Here is an 18,086-nt window from a genome sequence, read left to right as displayed (position 1 = left end):
TTGTGCTGGCTATTGTTTTTAAACATAAATTTCATTTGCCAAATGTTTGATGAGAGACTCATTCGCACCCCTTCACTGGATAACTTCACTGTGTAGCAGTGACAGGCAGAGACTCGAGCCAGCTGCTTGGGTGAAACCCCAGCTTCCCAGCTGTGTGAACTTGTGCAGTGGATCCAACCTCTCTCTGCCTTTGTCATCTTGCTGCAAAATAGGGCTCATGACACCGCCTGCCTCCCAGCGTGGTGCGGGCTTATACTTGTAAAGTGTTTATAACATTACCTTGTAGTTAGAGCTACATAATTGCTTACTGGTTTTGTTTGGTTGCTGTTGCTATTATCATTTACAAAACACATACAATAGTAGAACACTTTTTTTTTTAAAGATTTTATTTATTGATTTTAGAGGAGAGAAAGGGGGGAGGAATAGAAAGCATCAACTCATTGTAATTGCTTCTTGCATGTGCCTTGACCAGGCAAGCCTGGAGTTTTGAACTGGTGACCACAGAATTCCAGATCCATGCTTTATCCACTGTACCACCACAGGTCAGGCAAAGTGTTGAACTCAACACTTTGTTACCTCTGATTTGGTATGTTCATTGACGATTTTGGCAACATTCACATGCCAGAGGATGCTTTCATTGGACTTGCAAACTATCATAAATTTAAAGACACATGCACACATACACATATTAATCTGCATATGTGACTTCAAAACTTCAAAGTGATCCATAAATACAGTCACGCTGACCTCTCTTTTGAATGTCATAATCTAAGCATAAGCCTTAAATCCTAATGGATATGTGTGAACAGAACTATACAAAAGGAGAGAGTGGACAAGCAAAGCACAGGCGATGAGCTCTTCAGACCTACACTTTCTGCCCCAATTCTCTTTCTGTCAACACATGATCAATTCTCCACTTTCCTCTCTGATCCAATCTCCCTCTTGTATCTCTAGCCACACCCCCCAAATCAAGGGTTCACCTGGGGTAAACGAGGGTGTCAGCAGGCAGCACACAGACTGCCACCCCAGACTGAATTCTGGGCAAGGACATGTCTCACTTCTGCTTCTGGTTCAGACCTGTCCCTTAACATCTCTAGGTCCGTTTGTTTGTGGTGTCCTGCTGTTATTGTTGTTGCCTTTGCTTTTGATTTTTTAAAGTGTCAAGTAAAGAATTTGGACCAGATGAACCCCTGTTGCCTCTTAAAATTTTATAATGAGTTGACTTACTTTTCCACCTTGCAGCTAGTGTCACCAAGTCATAAATATTACTATGAAACAGGTCCCCTCCCTACAACCGATAAATAATTACTGCTTCCCCTCTGAGAAACAAGAGAGTCACAGATTGGTTCCATGTTTTATTGATGGAAATGCTGTGCTGAATCGGCTGGAGGAGCCCGTGTCTGGCGTGCCGAAGGACCCTCGCCATGCTCGGAATCTTAATGAGCGCGGGCATCGCCTTGGGTGGCTGCGGAGCGGGCAGTGTCCGCCGGAGGAGGCCGGGAGAGGAGACGCCTGCGCATCAGCGATAGCGGGTTCAGGGCCTTCTCTGATGAGAGCATCTGAGAAGTGTTTCACCCAATGATACTTATTAAGATACTTGCAGCTCAAGGATTAAGAAAAGATTGTGAAGCCCTGTTGGGCTGCACCTAAGCGCCCTGACTTTGTGGTGCTGGTGCCTGGCCGGGTCTTGACCTGATCAGGCCAGCGGGCAGCTGTGACAGAGAGTGGCCGGATGTAACCGCTGTCTTTTCTCTCTCTTTTGCACTGCAGGACCTGGGTCGGTGAGAGGAATCAACGGATCCATCAGTCTGGCCGTACCACTGTGGCTGCTGGCGGCATCTCTGCTCTGCCTTCTCAGCAAATGTTAATAGAATAAAAATTTTAGAATAATTTAAAAAAAAACACACACAAAATTGTGTCACACAGGATACAGAGAGAAAGAGAGAGAGAGAGAGAGAGATGGGAGGAGACTGTTTATTTCACAACTTGGTGTGTTAATAAATAAAGGGGGAAATAAGAAAATGAAGAAGAAAATACATTTAAAACAATTTCAGAGTCCATCAATACACATTTGAGTATAATTCAGGGTGGGAAAAAATTCTACCAGGATATGTGTAAATCTAAGCCAATGTATGCTGTGTGAAGATGACATCATGCTAAGGACATCCAGATGTTATAAAAAATAAGACAAGCGACGAAGTACCAGATGGATATTAACACCCTCCACACACACACTTAATCCTCCCTTTATCTTTTTTCATCCACGAGGAAAAAGAAAATAAGGTCTTGCCTTTGGCGTCTATATTTCCATCATCTTGATTCTATTTTAAATTCGAGCTGATTCATGACCATTTCAGACTATCAGTGGAATCCAAGCTGGAGTCCTGTGTTGAGCCTTGATCTGGCTTTCTGCCTCCACGAACCCCACCTTTTAAGACCATCTCCTCCCCCATCCAGTGTGTTTTATCTTCCCACATTCACCCCGGATAGTCCCTTTTTCTCTGCACCCCCCACCACCAGCACTTCACTCCCACCACCCCCCGAGCGCTAGTCAAGCCGCAAATGCTAGGAAGTGCCATTTTAATTTTCTCCACTGTGCGTGTGTGCGTGCTCATGTCTCTCGCTCTCACGTGGGTGTACATGTATGTGAGCGTGTGTGTGTCTCTAAAGCATGCCAAGGGAATGGTCCATGTGTACATAGACTTTGTGCTGTAGATACTGTCCCGCATTGTAATTGTGAGACGCGGCTATGACACATTGCTGGGGGCCATGGTGGGGAATGAGGCAAGGAACAGACACCCTTCCCCATCCATGGCTGTCACATGGCATCAGTGTGTATTCAAACCAAGCTGTGCCCCTTTTAAGGAAAGAACCTCATATTTCTCCTAGTCCAATCATCAGAAACAAGTTGAGAGTCACTCAGAATATCACTGTACATGAAAGTGCCTACTATTGACGAAGGTGAGCGAACAATAGAGAGAATCAGTGACGAGGTGACCTAGGAGAGAAGTTTTCTGATTTTACTCTTGTTCCATGAGTCTGAAGGATTCTCCGATTTGCTGGTTTGTTGCAGGCTGGGTCCTGCTCTGCTGCAGGGGTAAGCAGCATGTACTGAGTAAATTCCAGATGCAGGAAGGTCTCCAAGTGTTAACTCCAAATGAAAGGATGAGGAGCCACATGAAGAGCCTAAGCAGCCCTGGTTTGCCCCCTCCCTAATCTTTAAATAACACTGCATTTGCCCCATGGAGTCCCCTGAGCAGAGATTATTTCCTATTTCAGAGAGAATACAGTGAGAGTGAACTAAGCAGGAAAAGTGGACAGGCGCTCAGATTCTTACATTGTAAAGATACTGACAGAACTCTTATACAAAGGATTGACCATAACAAAAAGGAATCCACTCCTATGCTCCTTTGCAGATTTTTGTCTTGGTGTTCTAGGCTAAGACTTTATTTGGTTGTCAACATTATCTCCCTTCTGTTCTACGCATGGTATTGGCAGCACCATTGATCATAGTAGTCTTGTCTTTATCCAGCCAGGCCACTAGGAATGGGGCTGTATTCCAACTTCCCTGCTTACTTTTAGTTTCTCTAGTCTTCTGAAAAAGATACAGTGGGGGATATGCTGTTTAAGTCTATATTTACAAGCATCATCTTGTCATTAACACTGAAATGCAAGTTAGCATCTTAACCAAAAGAGCTGGGAAACTTGTAATACCTGCAGAGAAGTTGTATGCTTACCACAAAGCTTGGCATCATCGCAATCCCAGAAGGGTTTTCTTACAAAAGGCCTCGCAGAGAGAGGTGGCTGTATGTGCATAGATCTTTGTCAGGAAACCTACCCTACAGGAGACATTGGAAATGACTCAGTTTATGAAAGGACAGAGGATTATTATTGAGCTTATAATTGAAAGTAATTTAACAGAGCCAATTATGAAACCTCACCAAGTTTTGAAACCTGAAAAATAGCTGTCATGTGATATAAAACAAAAATTCATAATTGCAAATTCAAAAAAGAAGAAAGGAAAAAAGGAGGACAGAAGAGAGGGAGGGAGGGAGGAAAGGAAGGAAGGAAGGAAGGAAGGAAGGAAGGAAGGAAGGAAGGAAGGAAGGAAGGAAGGAAGGAGATTTTCTTTAAAAGATTTTATTGAAGGCCTGCAATGAGTCTATGATGAGCAGCATATTTATTCTCTTCTAAGAAATTCTGTTGTTTGTTTTAGAAGTTTATCACCAGCTTCTTTTGATGATTTTTCAGTTTAGACATAAACAGAAGAACAAATTGGGCTTGGGGATTGGTAAGAGTGTTTATGGCAAATCCTGCTATGGGACAGGTAACTACTAAAATATAGGCAACGTTGCTCATATTCTATACAGCATCATTGTCAAATTACTGACAATCAGAGATTTCTCTAACAGTTTGGTCTTCTTAGTACAGAATGAAAAGTTTATCATCATTGGTGATATATGTTCCCCATATATGTGAAGAGCCAGCCACCTCCATAAGTGGAAGCTTCAGAGGAATACATGCTAATCTAAAGATGCATAAGAAGAGAAAAGTAACAAGTTAATTCAGTTTAGTATCAGTTTCAGGAACAGACCCAGTGGCGTGTCAAAGATTTTAATCATACACCTAGATTTTTTTTATTGTCCCCAACCTACCATAAGGACAAGGTTTGTTTTATAGGAGATTCTCCATCCAAAATGTCTTTGCCATGTCAGCACCATTTGTTCCCTGAGTTTTAATATAATAGACCATATATTAAACATAATTAAACATATATTGAATATTGTGGTGTTTGCACAGATCTCTGACAGGATCTTGGAATTTTAAAAAATTGTCTTGGCTCCTGTTTCAAAGCAAATATTGATCCCAGAAAGCTCATAGGTTTGAGAATGTCTCTAAGCAATGTAAAAACTGGAGAAACACAGTTTGGATAAAGATCAGGAAAAAAGGTAAAAGCCAGAGGATTGTCATCAAGACATTAAGTTTGAACACGGGACTCCTTGGGATTTAGTTCATCAGTTCATCACTTTGCTATAGATTCCCCTCATGGATCTTTTCCATTGGGAATCAAAGCTTAAACCCTGAACAGAAAATAACGTACTGGTTAGAAACAATACACTGAGACTAGTGAAGTGCATCAATGTATCTGAATGGTTAATAGGTTTAATGTTCTCTGTATGCAAAATAAAATGTCACTATTCACAAAACAAAGTTCTTAGTCCCATTTTCCAGTTTCCTGAACCAAGGTACTTCCTGAAGAATGATAACTAATCCAAGGTTTCACAACTGCAGAATTATACCCTCTGAACAAATTGTTCATCAAAAATTTTTTTGTCTTACTTGTTTTGAGCTACAATATCCCTCTTCCTTAAAAGAACTGAGGCTTATGGGAAAATCACTGAGTTATCTGTTGGAATGAATTTTGTGATCGACTTTTGCCTTCTCTTCCAAGTCAGACAGAATTCTCCCTTGTTATGGGCATTTTTAAACTACATATTCAGATAACTGGGGCTATTCATAGAGACCTTGTAAAAGTACTCGTGATTTTCATGTTCTTGGAGGACAGAAACAAGTCTGTTTCTCCTCCAAAAATGGACTTACCTCCTTTGCACTCAAAAACTAAACTCCTCAGCATGAAATTATATCTGAGTTATATCACTTTCCAACTTGTTAGCTTCTTAACTACTCCAGAGTCACAGTTTCCATCCCTAGGTTAGCTGTGGTTTGACCATTGGCCTGTCTCCCAGAATTTATTTTGTTTGTTTGTTTGGTTATTTTTTGAAGACCTTGAATTATTTGTAAAAAAAATAATATATGTGTTATGTATTATTTTTCATCTTTAAAGATGCTATATTTACAATATTATATGGATTAGAGGACAGATCTATAATAATGGTTTAAACATAAAAGAAAAAAGTATTGAACTTGGTTTAAAAAAGAGCTATGCTCATTTTGCAATACATGGAGCCCTATATTTTCCATTTTGTTATTATTTGTTTAAAAGGAATTTACTCATGGATCATGTGCCATGGGATTAACCATTGCCTTATTTTTTCTTCATCTTCTTAACTTTTAGCTTAGATTTAGGCTTTGTTCTCAATAACTATCATTTGTATAGACACGTAAGTGTAATGCAGTCTGATCTATAAAATATAAATGTAATCTGACTTATAAAAACTATTACTGTTTTGAAACAAATGTTAAATATATGCAAAATAGTGAGATAAGACCCTGCATTAAGAAATGCAAATAAGTTTAGAAAGTATCCTTCCTCCTTAAGTATTTAAAAAATTTTTTCCAAACACTGAATTTGCCCCAGTGATGTAAAATTTCCACCATGGTTGGCATGTTTGTAAATGTATTCCTAAATGCAAAATGGAGTTTACCTTTATGTGCGTGCTAGTGGAAGAGAAGTAAACTATTCTCACTTGCATGTAGCTATGTTGTCAATGTGGCCAATGGAAATTCAAGACCGAATTCTTCACCCAGCTATGCACTTTACTCCAGGCCAAGAAGCTGGCGTTAACATTAGATTTAGATTGACTATTACATCAGTGCAAATGTTTGTAGATATTACGGAAAATTTATTTTAAAATCTTGATTTCCTTTCAGCATATTTACATACTGTGTGCTGATTAATAAATTAGGCACCAATCATGTGTAAATCACTAGTTTATGTACATACATAATATAAACTATGTAAACTTCAGTTTTTAGGCAGGACCCAAGTTCAGCTAAACCTATGAATCTAAAAGAAAAAAAATAGATAAAAATAAATAAAAATCAAAACCTTTCACAGGTCAGATGGGAAGAAGTATAACTAAAGACCCAAACTCGAAGTTTCCCCACAAAAGTTATCAGACTCAGAAATTGTTAAAAGTTCATATCCTGCTCAAGTCAAAGGAGTCCATTCTTTGTTCATTCAGGACTTACGTGGAGTTTCTCCCAAATGTTCCCACAGTTGTTTCAACCAATGAGACAGAGAGGAAGGAGTTTCAAGGGTCATGTGTCTCGTGAATTAACTCCCAAATGTCTTCTTGTTACTTCTTACTTAACATACAAGACATCTTATAGAAATAGCTCCAAGGAAGTCACTTACACCTTGACAGATCAAATATTATTCTGCTTTTATTGTCCATCCATCAAAACCATTAAGAAAACTTCCTTGTCATCTTCATCATAAAAAATTGTGGAATATAAGAAATATGTTATCTTTGAGAAATACTTTGCTAAGTCACCCTAGGAAATAATTACTTTTACTTAATCTAGTAGACCTGTATTTTTACATATCTGTCCTGAATATTGCAAATGAGGATGAAGTTATTTTAATTGGGAGTATTTCTCTCAGCCACATTCCCTTGAAGTCTTTTTTGAAATATCTGATGTGTCTAACAGAATATATACATTTTCTAAAATCTAAACAACTGATACATAAAGAGTCATCAAAGAGATGACTGAGGAGCACATGAATTTTCTGAAAGGGTTGTTATAGAAAGACATTTAGGTAAAATTAACAGTATGCTTTAAATAAACTTCTCTACCCAAGATAAATGACAACTTGAAAGTTAGGTGGAAAGTGGACTAGATTGGGAGTCAGGAGAATTGGGTTCTAGCCCTGATCTGGCCACAAATAAGCTATGTGACTTTAAGCAAGTTATTTAACTTTCCTGATTCTTGATTTTCTCATCCTGAAAGTGAGGAACTGGTGTGACATCTCAAAAACCTCTGTCAACTCTAAACTGATTCTGAATAAGAATTTAACGCTCTTATAGTGCTGTGCCCAGCTAATCATTCCAAGAGGCTGCTTGTCATCTGTAGTTCGGTCTCTGGACTATCTTCACTCCTCAGAGCCATCATTCCATCATCTCCATTTCAAAAGCCTGGAATATAGGATCCGAGGACAAGTTCTATAATCCTCTTCTGATCAAAACTTTCTAGCAATGTTGAAAAGGGGCGCATTCAGACTAAACTGATGGCACTGAAATAGGTAGAGTTATTTCCTTATTTCTAATGATCTTTCATCAGAGGAAAATACTGGATGTAACAAATAAGGAGGTTGTACTTATGAAAGGAAACATCCGTTTTTGCTCATCCCGGGCCTAGTGCCTCACTTTAGTAGATGTATTTCTTTGAAAACACTTTGTGCTGATGACAGTAAGTATGTGGTCCCAGGCAGGTTCAAAAGGCAGTTCTGTGAGAAATAGGCAAGAGAATATATTTTGTTTCAGAAGGAATTTCTCATGGCATATGTTTCCCTAAAGTTGACTTATGGGCTAGGAAGTCAAGTAAATGAATGAAAAGACTTTCAAAAAGAACATGATTCCATCTAAAAAAGACAAGTTGAAAATAGGACAAAATAAACACATTTTTGGAGGTTACAGAGCTGAAATATAGTAAGAGTTGTGGTAAAGCCTAAAACCCTCTGAGAAGAGGGTCAGCAGAAAGGATGGATTCTCGGTTGGTTAATGAGGAATTACTTTTATGTACCATGTTCTGCATTGCATGGGCATAAACGCATTTTCCTCAACTCATCAATATATAGAGCCCCGCACTGTCCTAGTAGCGTAATTTAGCATTTGTCCAGTGGTCGCTTTCCACGCATTGCCTAAGAGAACAGAGAGACTCCAGGTCTCCTGTACACTGAAGAGCAGGGATTCTTCTATACATAACTTCCCAGCATCACTATCACCTTACGTAGATAAAGAAACACTACAAACTCAGTGTATTCACAAAGTTCTCCTTCAGTGGGAGACTGACCTGCCCACAGGACAACTCCTCATTTCCACGGATATTTCAGAGGTGCCTCTTTTGGAGTGGTGATCCTGGATCTACTCCTACAGCTGCATTCTTCTCTGCACAATCCCTCTCTGTGGAAAGCCAGGCACAGAGGTAGAATCTGCTTCTTGTAAACGGAAAACACTTGGAACTGCTAGCTTCATGGTACATGGCAGTTAATTCCAAGCTACCTGGAGCCTTTTTGAGCCCACTTGCTCCTCACCAGAGAAGGTATGTGGCTCATCCTGGTGAGTTATGGCCATGTTCCGCAACCTAAGTATTTACTGGGAGTGGGGAAAGGTTAAACGGAAGAAATTGCAGGGGGAGAGAAGCATGGGAGAAAACCTCCAACTCCCTCCCACTGCCCCCCAGTGCTTCACCCTTCCTTCTCACTGCTGTACTGAATGGTGTGTAAATCCTGCTCTTGGTTAGACTTCTCCTTATTAACAGTGTTATATACATATAAATATATATATAAATATATTCTTTCTTTTTTTTTTTCCAGCCCTGTAGACATAAACAGAACTTTCCTTGATATAAACACATGGCCATTTTTTGGTATTTTTTGATTGTTCGAGATTTTTAATTTTTGCTTATTGGGTGGATTCTTTTTCTCCTGGATACTAGCTCTGTGAAAAATCGCAGTGTGTATAAAAATTTTTTAAATTACAAAAAAAAAGCGCTGTTTTCCTTTTTTCTTTCAATGTATTTAAATTCTGTTTCTCTCTTCTGTTACTTTACATGTATGAATGCTCTGCTCTTCTGTGATCTTAAAACAAAATGAAATAAACGTGAAAAGGAGATGTGTCTTCATTGACCTTAGTCAGTGATCTTGTGGTAGACTGCACCATTTCTTGGACATTTTCATGCATAGGATAGGGAATGAAGCCAATAATAATAAAAATCATGTGAGCAAAAAGTGGGCAAATACTGAAGAATGACTGAAAAGCTCTCTATCAGTGTCTCTTTTCTCTCACAGAAAAAAATGTGCTATTTACAATCATTGTTTTTGTTTAAGCAAAAAGATTATCTGAAAGCTTTTCTCCCTTAAAGGATTATATAAAAAATAAGTACCAATTACCATTAAAAAGCTGCAGACAAAGCATTATTTTTTTTTGTTAGACTAGAAAGAGACCTTAAGACATACTCAAAAAACATTAAGGGGTATACTTTATCTTTAAGTCTCCATTAGGGGTTATCTTTAAGGGTTAATTTTTAGAGGATCCTACCTGATAGAACTAAAAGGAACTAAGTTACGTTCTAAAGCCACCTATTTTTTCTACTTATAAAAAAAATTTTGGTTTTTATTCTTGCTGAGATTTATTACTTTCAAAAAATGTTTTCAGAATCTTCCTAGAATCTTTGTATTGTACAGAACAGACAGGAAGTGGCGAGAGAAGATGAGACATAAGCAATCCAAAATCCAAAGAGGTGAGGTTGACAAACCATACGTCAAAAGTGACGGGGAGGGTCTGAAGTTTGACTCTCCAGAGCCAGATTGGTTCAGAAAAATAAACAAGAGAACTGATTCCAAATCACAGGGGGTGGCTGGGGTAGAGGATGGGAAAGTGATCCTTCATGATCAGCCTCAATAATCAAAAAGAGTCTCAGAAGCAAAACCCTTGGTTTCTTCTGATTCAAAGGGACAGTAATAAGAACACAGTCTTTCCAAATGTGAATTTTATATAAAATTCTGAAATGCTTTTCCTCAATGACTTTGCTCAACTCAAGGTTAAAGAACCAGTACTCAAACCAGACAGCCCTCACATCAGACACCAGCCACAGGGTCGGGGTCCTCAAGCCACTCTCAGCTGGCAAAACTATTCTCTCCAATTTAATACTTTCTAGAATTACTTGCAGAACACAGGAAGGTGTTATACATATTATTACAGTTTCATTATAGCAAAAGGATGGAAATCAGAACCAATCAAAGAGAGAGACACATAGGGCAATGTCTGAGAGTCCCAGATGTGAACTTTCCACTGTCTCCTCCCTGTGGAGTCAGGACACAGGCGAGCATTTTATAGACATGATGGCTTACAAGAACACAAAACACAATATCCAAAAAATTCTGGCAACACAATACACTGCAATCTCAGCTGTTTATCCTCGTGATCGCAGGGCTGACTGGGAGCTGGGGCTCCCTGCTACTGTGCAGTTTTACAAGACAGTATTGTCCTGCATATTTCTAGCTTGGGAAAGGATCCAAATTTAAAATATGATTTCTACAGAATGCATATTGCTTTCACAAAATTGTAAGTTGAACTATTGCAAGTGGGGGAATGGCTGTACTTGGGAAATTTCAAAGACCTAAAAGAAAATGCCTATGACACTCCTGTGTGTGATGTCACAGGAGAGGAGGTGACAGGTTTGAAGGGAAAATACAAATACCTTTTCTATCTTCACAAAGGTGCAGAGCTCTATAAAAGCTCTTGAAAGCTGGTCTAGATAAAGGAGAAAGAGGAGAGAGAAATTAATAAAGAATAAATTGCTATCATAGGCAGCAGAAGAGTATTACAATAATCATTCAGGGAACTCATATCAGGTATAAGGTTGAACTTAATTTGGAAGTTACAAAAAGTGTAGAAAAGTGTAAAGAAAAGATTTTACAGAAATAAATTATTAGTGATGATGATAAACTATTTTTAAGCCCTTATATGGAATATGTATTATTTTTTTTAAATCTTCATATGACATTTATGATGTTGTTTATGTTATTAGTTCCATTTTCCATAGGAAAAATCTGAGTCTTTCAAAGTTAAAGAATGACATAAAACAAAAAAATAGTTGAGTCCAACTTCAGACCCCTGGGACTCCACAGGCACTCTTCTTAACGACTACATTGTTTCTTACTTACACGTCAGAAGAATCACTGTGGAAATACTACATATTGAAGCAACACATATCATTTCATAGGACTGCTTTGCATAGTTACCCTATGGTACTAAAGAGTAATAATAAATGCAGTAATAATTAGTGATAGTAGTCTGTGTTTCATAGATATGGGAACTGAGCCTCAGAAAAGTGCTTGGCTCAGGACCACACAGCCTGCTGGTTAGTGGGACCCCAACACCAGGCCTCGAGACCTTCTGGGTCCAATATCAGTGTGGTTTCTACTACAGTCCACTCTCTTTGTGGAGGCTGGTAGAATACTCACAGTTGCCAGTTTCAGTAGCCCACATGAGTATGCTTTGAGAGAATTATGGGTTAAATTGTGTACCCCAAAAATTCATATGTGAAGGTTGAATTCTCCAGTACACTATAGAATGTAACTTTGTTTCGAGACTTTAAAGAGAAAATTAAGGTTAAATAAGGTCATGAGGTAGGGACTTTACTCCAATATGACTGGTGTCCTTATAAGAAGAGGAGCCACCAGAGATGCATGTAAACAGAGAAGAGGCCTTGTGAGGACAGAACAAGAAGGCAGCCATCGACAAGGCAGAGAGAGAGGCCTCAGGAGAAACCAACCTTGCGGGCATGTTGAAATTTAACTTCTAGGGTCCAAAACTTTGAGAAAATAAATTTCTGTTGATTAAGTCACCCAGTCTGTGGTATTTTGTTACAGCAGTCTCCTAATACTATGAGCAACGGAATACAATGAGCAGCCTAATACAACGAGCAAAGTCATTGGACCATGAGATGTTTTGCTAAATGTTCTTGCTTTCTACCCCAGGGTGATATGTGATTTTCTTCTCGCTCCAAATCTGAAGGCAAACCACTGAATCTTATAAAGTAGTAAATCTTATGTGTAGTGGTAAAAGACATTAATAGAGGGAAGTGTGTGTTTGTGTAAAAGATTACATGTGTGCATGTGTGAGAGAGGGAGTAAATGTATGTACTATGAGATTTCACACACAGACACATATACAAATATATATGCATTGCACTGCATTTTAATCAATTTCTATCAGAAGAAAATACAGTTACAGTGATTCCTACCGCCACTCCATAAATGGTCAGATTCCCCGATTCATCTGAATTCTTGGTGATCAGCTCCTCTAAAGCACACAGCTGATCGCGGAGCTGAGCAGCACCCATGACCACTGCGTAGCCTAACTTGGCCACTGCTTCGGTGAAACCCTGTTAAAGCCTGGTTCCTTGGCTGAGACCCTGATGGAAGATCACAAGAAAATTCATTGAACGTATCTAACGGAAAGACACATAAAAGGAATAAAAGGAAAACTAAGGAAATAAAATGTAAATGTCTGAATGTTAGAGGTATAATTAAACAATTAATTAATGATTTAAAGATATAGCATTGACCGGTTCTGAGGACCCCGTGACAAACATGCTCTTCCCCGCAGCGCTGTCCTACCAAAGCGGACCAACTTTCGACTTTGCAAAGCATGTCCACATATATTGTAATTTTTGAATTTCATAATAACTTATTGAGATAATAACAACATAACTTTCTGCATTTGACAATAACCATGTAACAGAAAGCTTTTGTATTTTGAGGACTCGATATATTTATCTCCAAACCGCATCCCTGGAATAGACCCGGCGTGTTCCAGAATAAAGGTCACACCCCAAGGACGGCCACTGCCCAGGGACCTCCCTCCGAATTACCCGTGCTATGCCCCTCCCCTCCATTCAGTTCTTCAGAGAGCAACCACTCCCCACGTGGCAAAATAAGCCAAAACATTTTTATGAAACTGTGGCAAATGAGCTTAGACATTACTGCCCACGCCCATATGCATTGATGTATCTTCTGCCAAAAGTTAGTACCATCCTGCCCAGGCTTTCTCAATGTGACCCACTCCCCCAAATCTGGAACAAGACTGAGCAATGATGGCAAAGTAATAACCCAAACTGAAAAATGTCCTTCAACCATTTCACCGTTTGTACCCAGTTTGCATAGACCTTGCAAAATCACCCTCCTCCTTTGGTTTTACCAGAGAAAGGGATGCGCGGACCAGGAGACTGAGGGCAGCGACCGACCGGAACCTCTGGGAGACACACAGCTGTGGGGATTGAGCAGAAAGGGATAGATCAAAATTTGCAGATGTGACTCAAAAGAACCAATTTTTGAGGCTTTTTTTTTTTTTTTTTTTTTTTTTGCTGCGGGGCTTTGTTTGTTGATGAGTCAGTGGCAGAAGTCTTTGAGGAAGTGTTTGTCACATATATTTGAATTCTGAGCAGCTATTGGTTTATTTCCCAAAGGACAAGCTCACCGATAGAGGTCAATGGGGAAAGAGCGCCCGTTTTACACCTGGATCAGATTGCAAAAGCAGATGTGTGGATGGAGGCTGGGCAAGGTGGCGGGAGCTAAGAAGCCACAGGCACCCGGGCTTAGTCAGACACAGCGAATGGCATCACTGTTCCTGCCTCTAATGACCTAGTGATGTGGGAGACATGAACATACTAAAACACGACAGAGAAACGGAAACTCATTTCTAGTGTCTGCCAAACAAAATAGGAGAGAGCTATATTAAAATGTTCACAAAGTTCACTTTACCAAATGAAACTGCACCTCCTACTGATGTCAAATTCCCCCCCCATGCTTAAGCCCCTCCTATTTCCCATCAAACTGTTGCTCCCTGCTTCCTTTCTGCATCCTTTGCTGTCACCGTCGTCCCTCATCACTGTCACTTTGCCGCTTTTGCTTCTTAATTTCTTTCCTTTTCCCTATTCCTTTCTCTCCTCTTCATTATCCTGTCACAAACATGCTCGTGCACTCTCTCTCATACACACGCACCTTCTCATGTATTAGTAATTAACCTGGAAAGCACATCTTTTTATTCCCAACAATTGAATGGAGCTGTAAAAACGCTCCCTTGAAAAACACCGAGAAGGGAAGCTGGGGGTGGTGTTGGCGCTGCTGCGCTGCTCGCAGCCGCCAGGAGGGGGCCAAGATGCGCATCAACGGGCGAGGATCACTGTGATGCACACCCCGGAGTTCTTGGCAGGGGGCTGCGAGGTTGCTAATTCCGTGTCACCCATCACAGCGGCTGACAGCCCGCGTAAGGATTCTGCCCGCGTGCCAGGCTGCGCCGCGGGACGCAGCGAATAAGCAAGCGATTTCTGATGAGAGAGGGAGGGGTGATATCCGTCTTGGGCTAGTTCAGAAACAAAGAGTCATCCTGCCTCTGATTAGGGAAGGGAGAGGGGCAAAACTGAGCAGTCCTGCTCAGCCCGCGCAGCCACGTCTCTCCCAGAGGTTCCGGCTGGGTGCCCTCAGTCGGCGTGGTCAGTGCATCCACGCAAGCCCTCCTCCCCTGGCAGCTGGACCGGTCACCCCTGTCGCAGGGTCAGGAAGAATAAAAAAGGCAGCGGTGTTTGACCCCAAGGGGACAGGCAGTGCTGGACTGGTGTGTGTGTGTGTGTGTGTGTGTGTGTGTGTGGCGGGAAGACTGATTTGCAGCACTGAAGAGGCCGCCAGGCAAGCCGCCTTGCACTGTGGGTGCGGCTGTGAGTCGTGACAGTTTGGTGAACCTGGCGGCAGGTGGCAGTAACGCTGTCAACCTGCAGCCTCCTCGCGGCTGGAATCCGAGCTCTGCCACTGTGTTTGCTCCGTCTACACACACACATACACACACACACACACACACACACACACACACACACACGGTCCTGGTGTCCCTAGAGATTTCTCTCCATTTAACACATTTCAAAATACAGTGGAGAGATAAGAGCAACAATAGTAATAACGTACATTTTATAAAGCGCTATTTGCAAGGTATACACTGTTTATACATAATGGATAGTAAACTAGGCTACCTTTGGGCAGGACTCAGCTTCCAGACTATTTTCAACAATGTCTTTTTTTTTTTTTTTTTTTTTGTATTTTTCTTAAGTTGGAAACGGAAGGCAGTCAGACAAACTCCTGCATGCGCCCGACCGGGATCCACTCCGCACGCCCACCAGGGGGCAATGCTCTGCCCATCTGGGGCGTCGCTCTGTTGCAACCAGAGCCATTCTAGCGCCCGCCCCAGGCAGAGGCCATGGAGCCATCCTCAGTGTCCGGGCTAACTTTGCTGCAATGGAGCCTTGGCTGCCGGAGGGGAAGAAAGAGACAGAGAGGAAGGAGAGGGGGAAGGGTGGAGAAGCAGATGGGCGCTTCTCCTGTGTGCCCTGGCCGGGAATCGAGCCAGGGACTCCTGCACGCCAGGCCGACGCTCTACCACTGAGCCAACTGGACAGGGCCTAACAATGTATTATTTTTAATGGGAATTTTTATGGCACTGTCCAGATTTATAGCTTCCCTTGAACAAATAAAACATTTGGAGATACTGGACCTCAAGAGTAGTCACCTCTGGGAACTGAGGAGCTGTGACTATTATTAGAAGGGGCAAGTTTGCCACAGCCCCCACCCCCACAGATTGTCTCACACTCAGCTTTTTCACCCGTATGGACTAAGGAGGCATCTGAACGTGGGATTGTTAGTGCACTAGAACTCGCAGAGAAGGAGGTCCCATGGGTCAGAGAGGTCGGGACTGGCTGAGCAGAGGAAGGAGTTAAATAGAGGAGCCTGGGAAGAATAGTATAATAAAGGGTGTCACTTGCACAGTGTCCCAGGCTTGACCAAATCTTGGTAGATAATAGGGCTGTGATACCTGGGATCGCAGGTGTAAGAGCTGTGGTGAAGAATTCAGGATGAAAGTTCCCTGTATTGGACAGTCCATGGAGGTTTGATCAAGGAGACACAGGGATCTTCTCCAAGAAACTGCTTTAGGGATGCTCTTGGGATTCTTGTATGATCCCAAAAGAAGTGGAAGAGACACTCCCAAGATGGTTGAGGGAAATTTCCCTTTCCAATCCTGATATGTCAGAGCTGAGCCATCATTTGTCTTGGACAAATAAAGAAATGTTAGTTTTTCAGCATCCAAATATTTGTAATACTAACATTTACAGAGGGCTTCTTATGCTAAATTCTTCTAGTAATCCATTGAAGTGGATATCCTTGTTATCCCCACTTAATATCTGAGGAAAATAAAACTTAGAGACTTAGATAAAATGCTCACAATTATACAACTCGTAAATTGGGAAGCCAAGGCTCAAATGCAAGTATGTGGGGGACTCTAGCTCAGAGGTCAGCAAACTTTTTTTTGGAAAGGGCCAGATAGTAAGTATATTTTAGGCTCTGTGTGGCCTATGAGGTCTGTTGCAACTACCAAACTCTGCAATATTACATGAAACAGTATATAAATAAATAAGCATATCTATGTTCTGATAAAACTTTATTTATGAACATTGAAATATAAATTCCTTGTAATTTTTGTTACCAAATGTTATTCTTTTTAATTTTTTTTAACAATTACATATTATAAAAGCCCTTCCTAGCTTAACTTGCAAGCTGTAAAAAAACAGGCAGGGTAAAAAAAAAACAGGTCGTAGACCAGATTTGGTTTGTGAGCTACTGTTTGTCAGTTTCTGCTCCAGTGTCTACGATAATCTCCGCACTTTGTAGGTACTTTCTGCCACTAGACCACACCAGCCAGTCGCAGTAGAAAAAAAATAGGCATTTTGCCACTCACATTTCAACAAGCATTTAAAAACCGTGTAAAGAAGTAGCTCTTCAACCTCTAGTTAGGTTAACAATGAGCATTAGGTCAGACAACGCATATAAAATATACAGCAAAACTGGTTAATCTAGAATTTAGGGTTTCTAAACATTATTCAATTTAGAGGATAGTATTTAAGTTAAAGAATATAAAATTTTTATTAAAGAACAATATGATGAAAAGAAATGTTTGTTTAGAATGAGAAAAAGATGTCAACATAAAATAGGAGACTTGGAGGTTCAGGTCGTTTTCTTCTGAAATTTCTTAGAGCAATTTACCAAAACTGCTTACATGCAAAATTGTCCTGACTTGGTTTTCCTTCCCCATCAGGAACATGCAGGAAACCCCAGATATTCTCAACACTCACAAGGGTCCATGAAAGTAAGAGGCCCTAAAGCCTGTCTTGGTGTGGCAACAGTACTGGAAAGGTAGTGACACAGAGCAACTAAATATGCTAGAAAAATGGGAGCTAAGCTTCTCATTGACAGAGAAGGGAGGTAGAAATATTGAAAATAGAATGAATTTCATAGTGTTAAGATGGAATCAGAGGGAATTGGTATAAACTCATATTTTTCACTATAGACAGATACAAACAGAGCTGAAAGATGACAGATAGATAAATGATACATAAATGCAGATGTAATTTTTTTTTTAAAAGGCTCAAAGAATGAAAGAGATGTATGAAAAGAATACAGAAGTGCCCTGGCCAGTTGGCTCAGCGGTAGAGAGTCGGCCTGGTGTGCTGGGGACCCGGGTTCGATTCCCGGCCAGGGCACATAGGAGAAGCGCCCATCTGCTTCTCCACCC

At 40.7% G+C, this 18,086-nt stretch overlaps 1 protein-coding gene across 3 annotated transcripts in view; it reads left to right on the top strand.

The window, feature by feature from the left end:
- Positions 1 to 5,234, top strand: part of LSAMP (limbic system associated membrane protein) — a 741,157-nt gene extending 735,923 nt beyond the window's left edge. For all 3 annotated transcript variants that reach the window (XM_066240926.1, XM_066240924.1, XM_066240927.1), the window contains one exon: positions 1,771 to 5,234. In XM_066240926.1, coding sequence (XP_066097023.1) covers positions 1,771 to 1,868 — 98 coding nt within the window. In that variant the 3' untranslated portion in view covers positions 1,869 to 5,234. The remainder of the gene's footprint in view (positions 1 to 1,770) is intronic.
- The last annotated feature ends 12,852 nt before the right edge of the window (positions 5,235 to 18,086 follow it).

Source organism: Saccopteryx bilineata, chromosome 8, assembly GCF_036850765.1.
Source record: "Saccopteryx bilineata isolate mSacBil1 chromosome 8, mSacBil1_pri_phased_curated, whole genome shotgun sequence".
Taxonomy (NCBI): domain Eukaryota; kingdom Metazoa; phylum Chordata; class Mammalia; order Chiroptera; family Emballonuridae; genus Saccopteryx; species Saccopteryx bilineata.
This window is presented reverse-complemented; position numbering and strand designations above follow the sequence as displayed.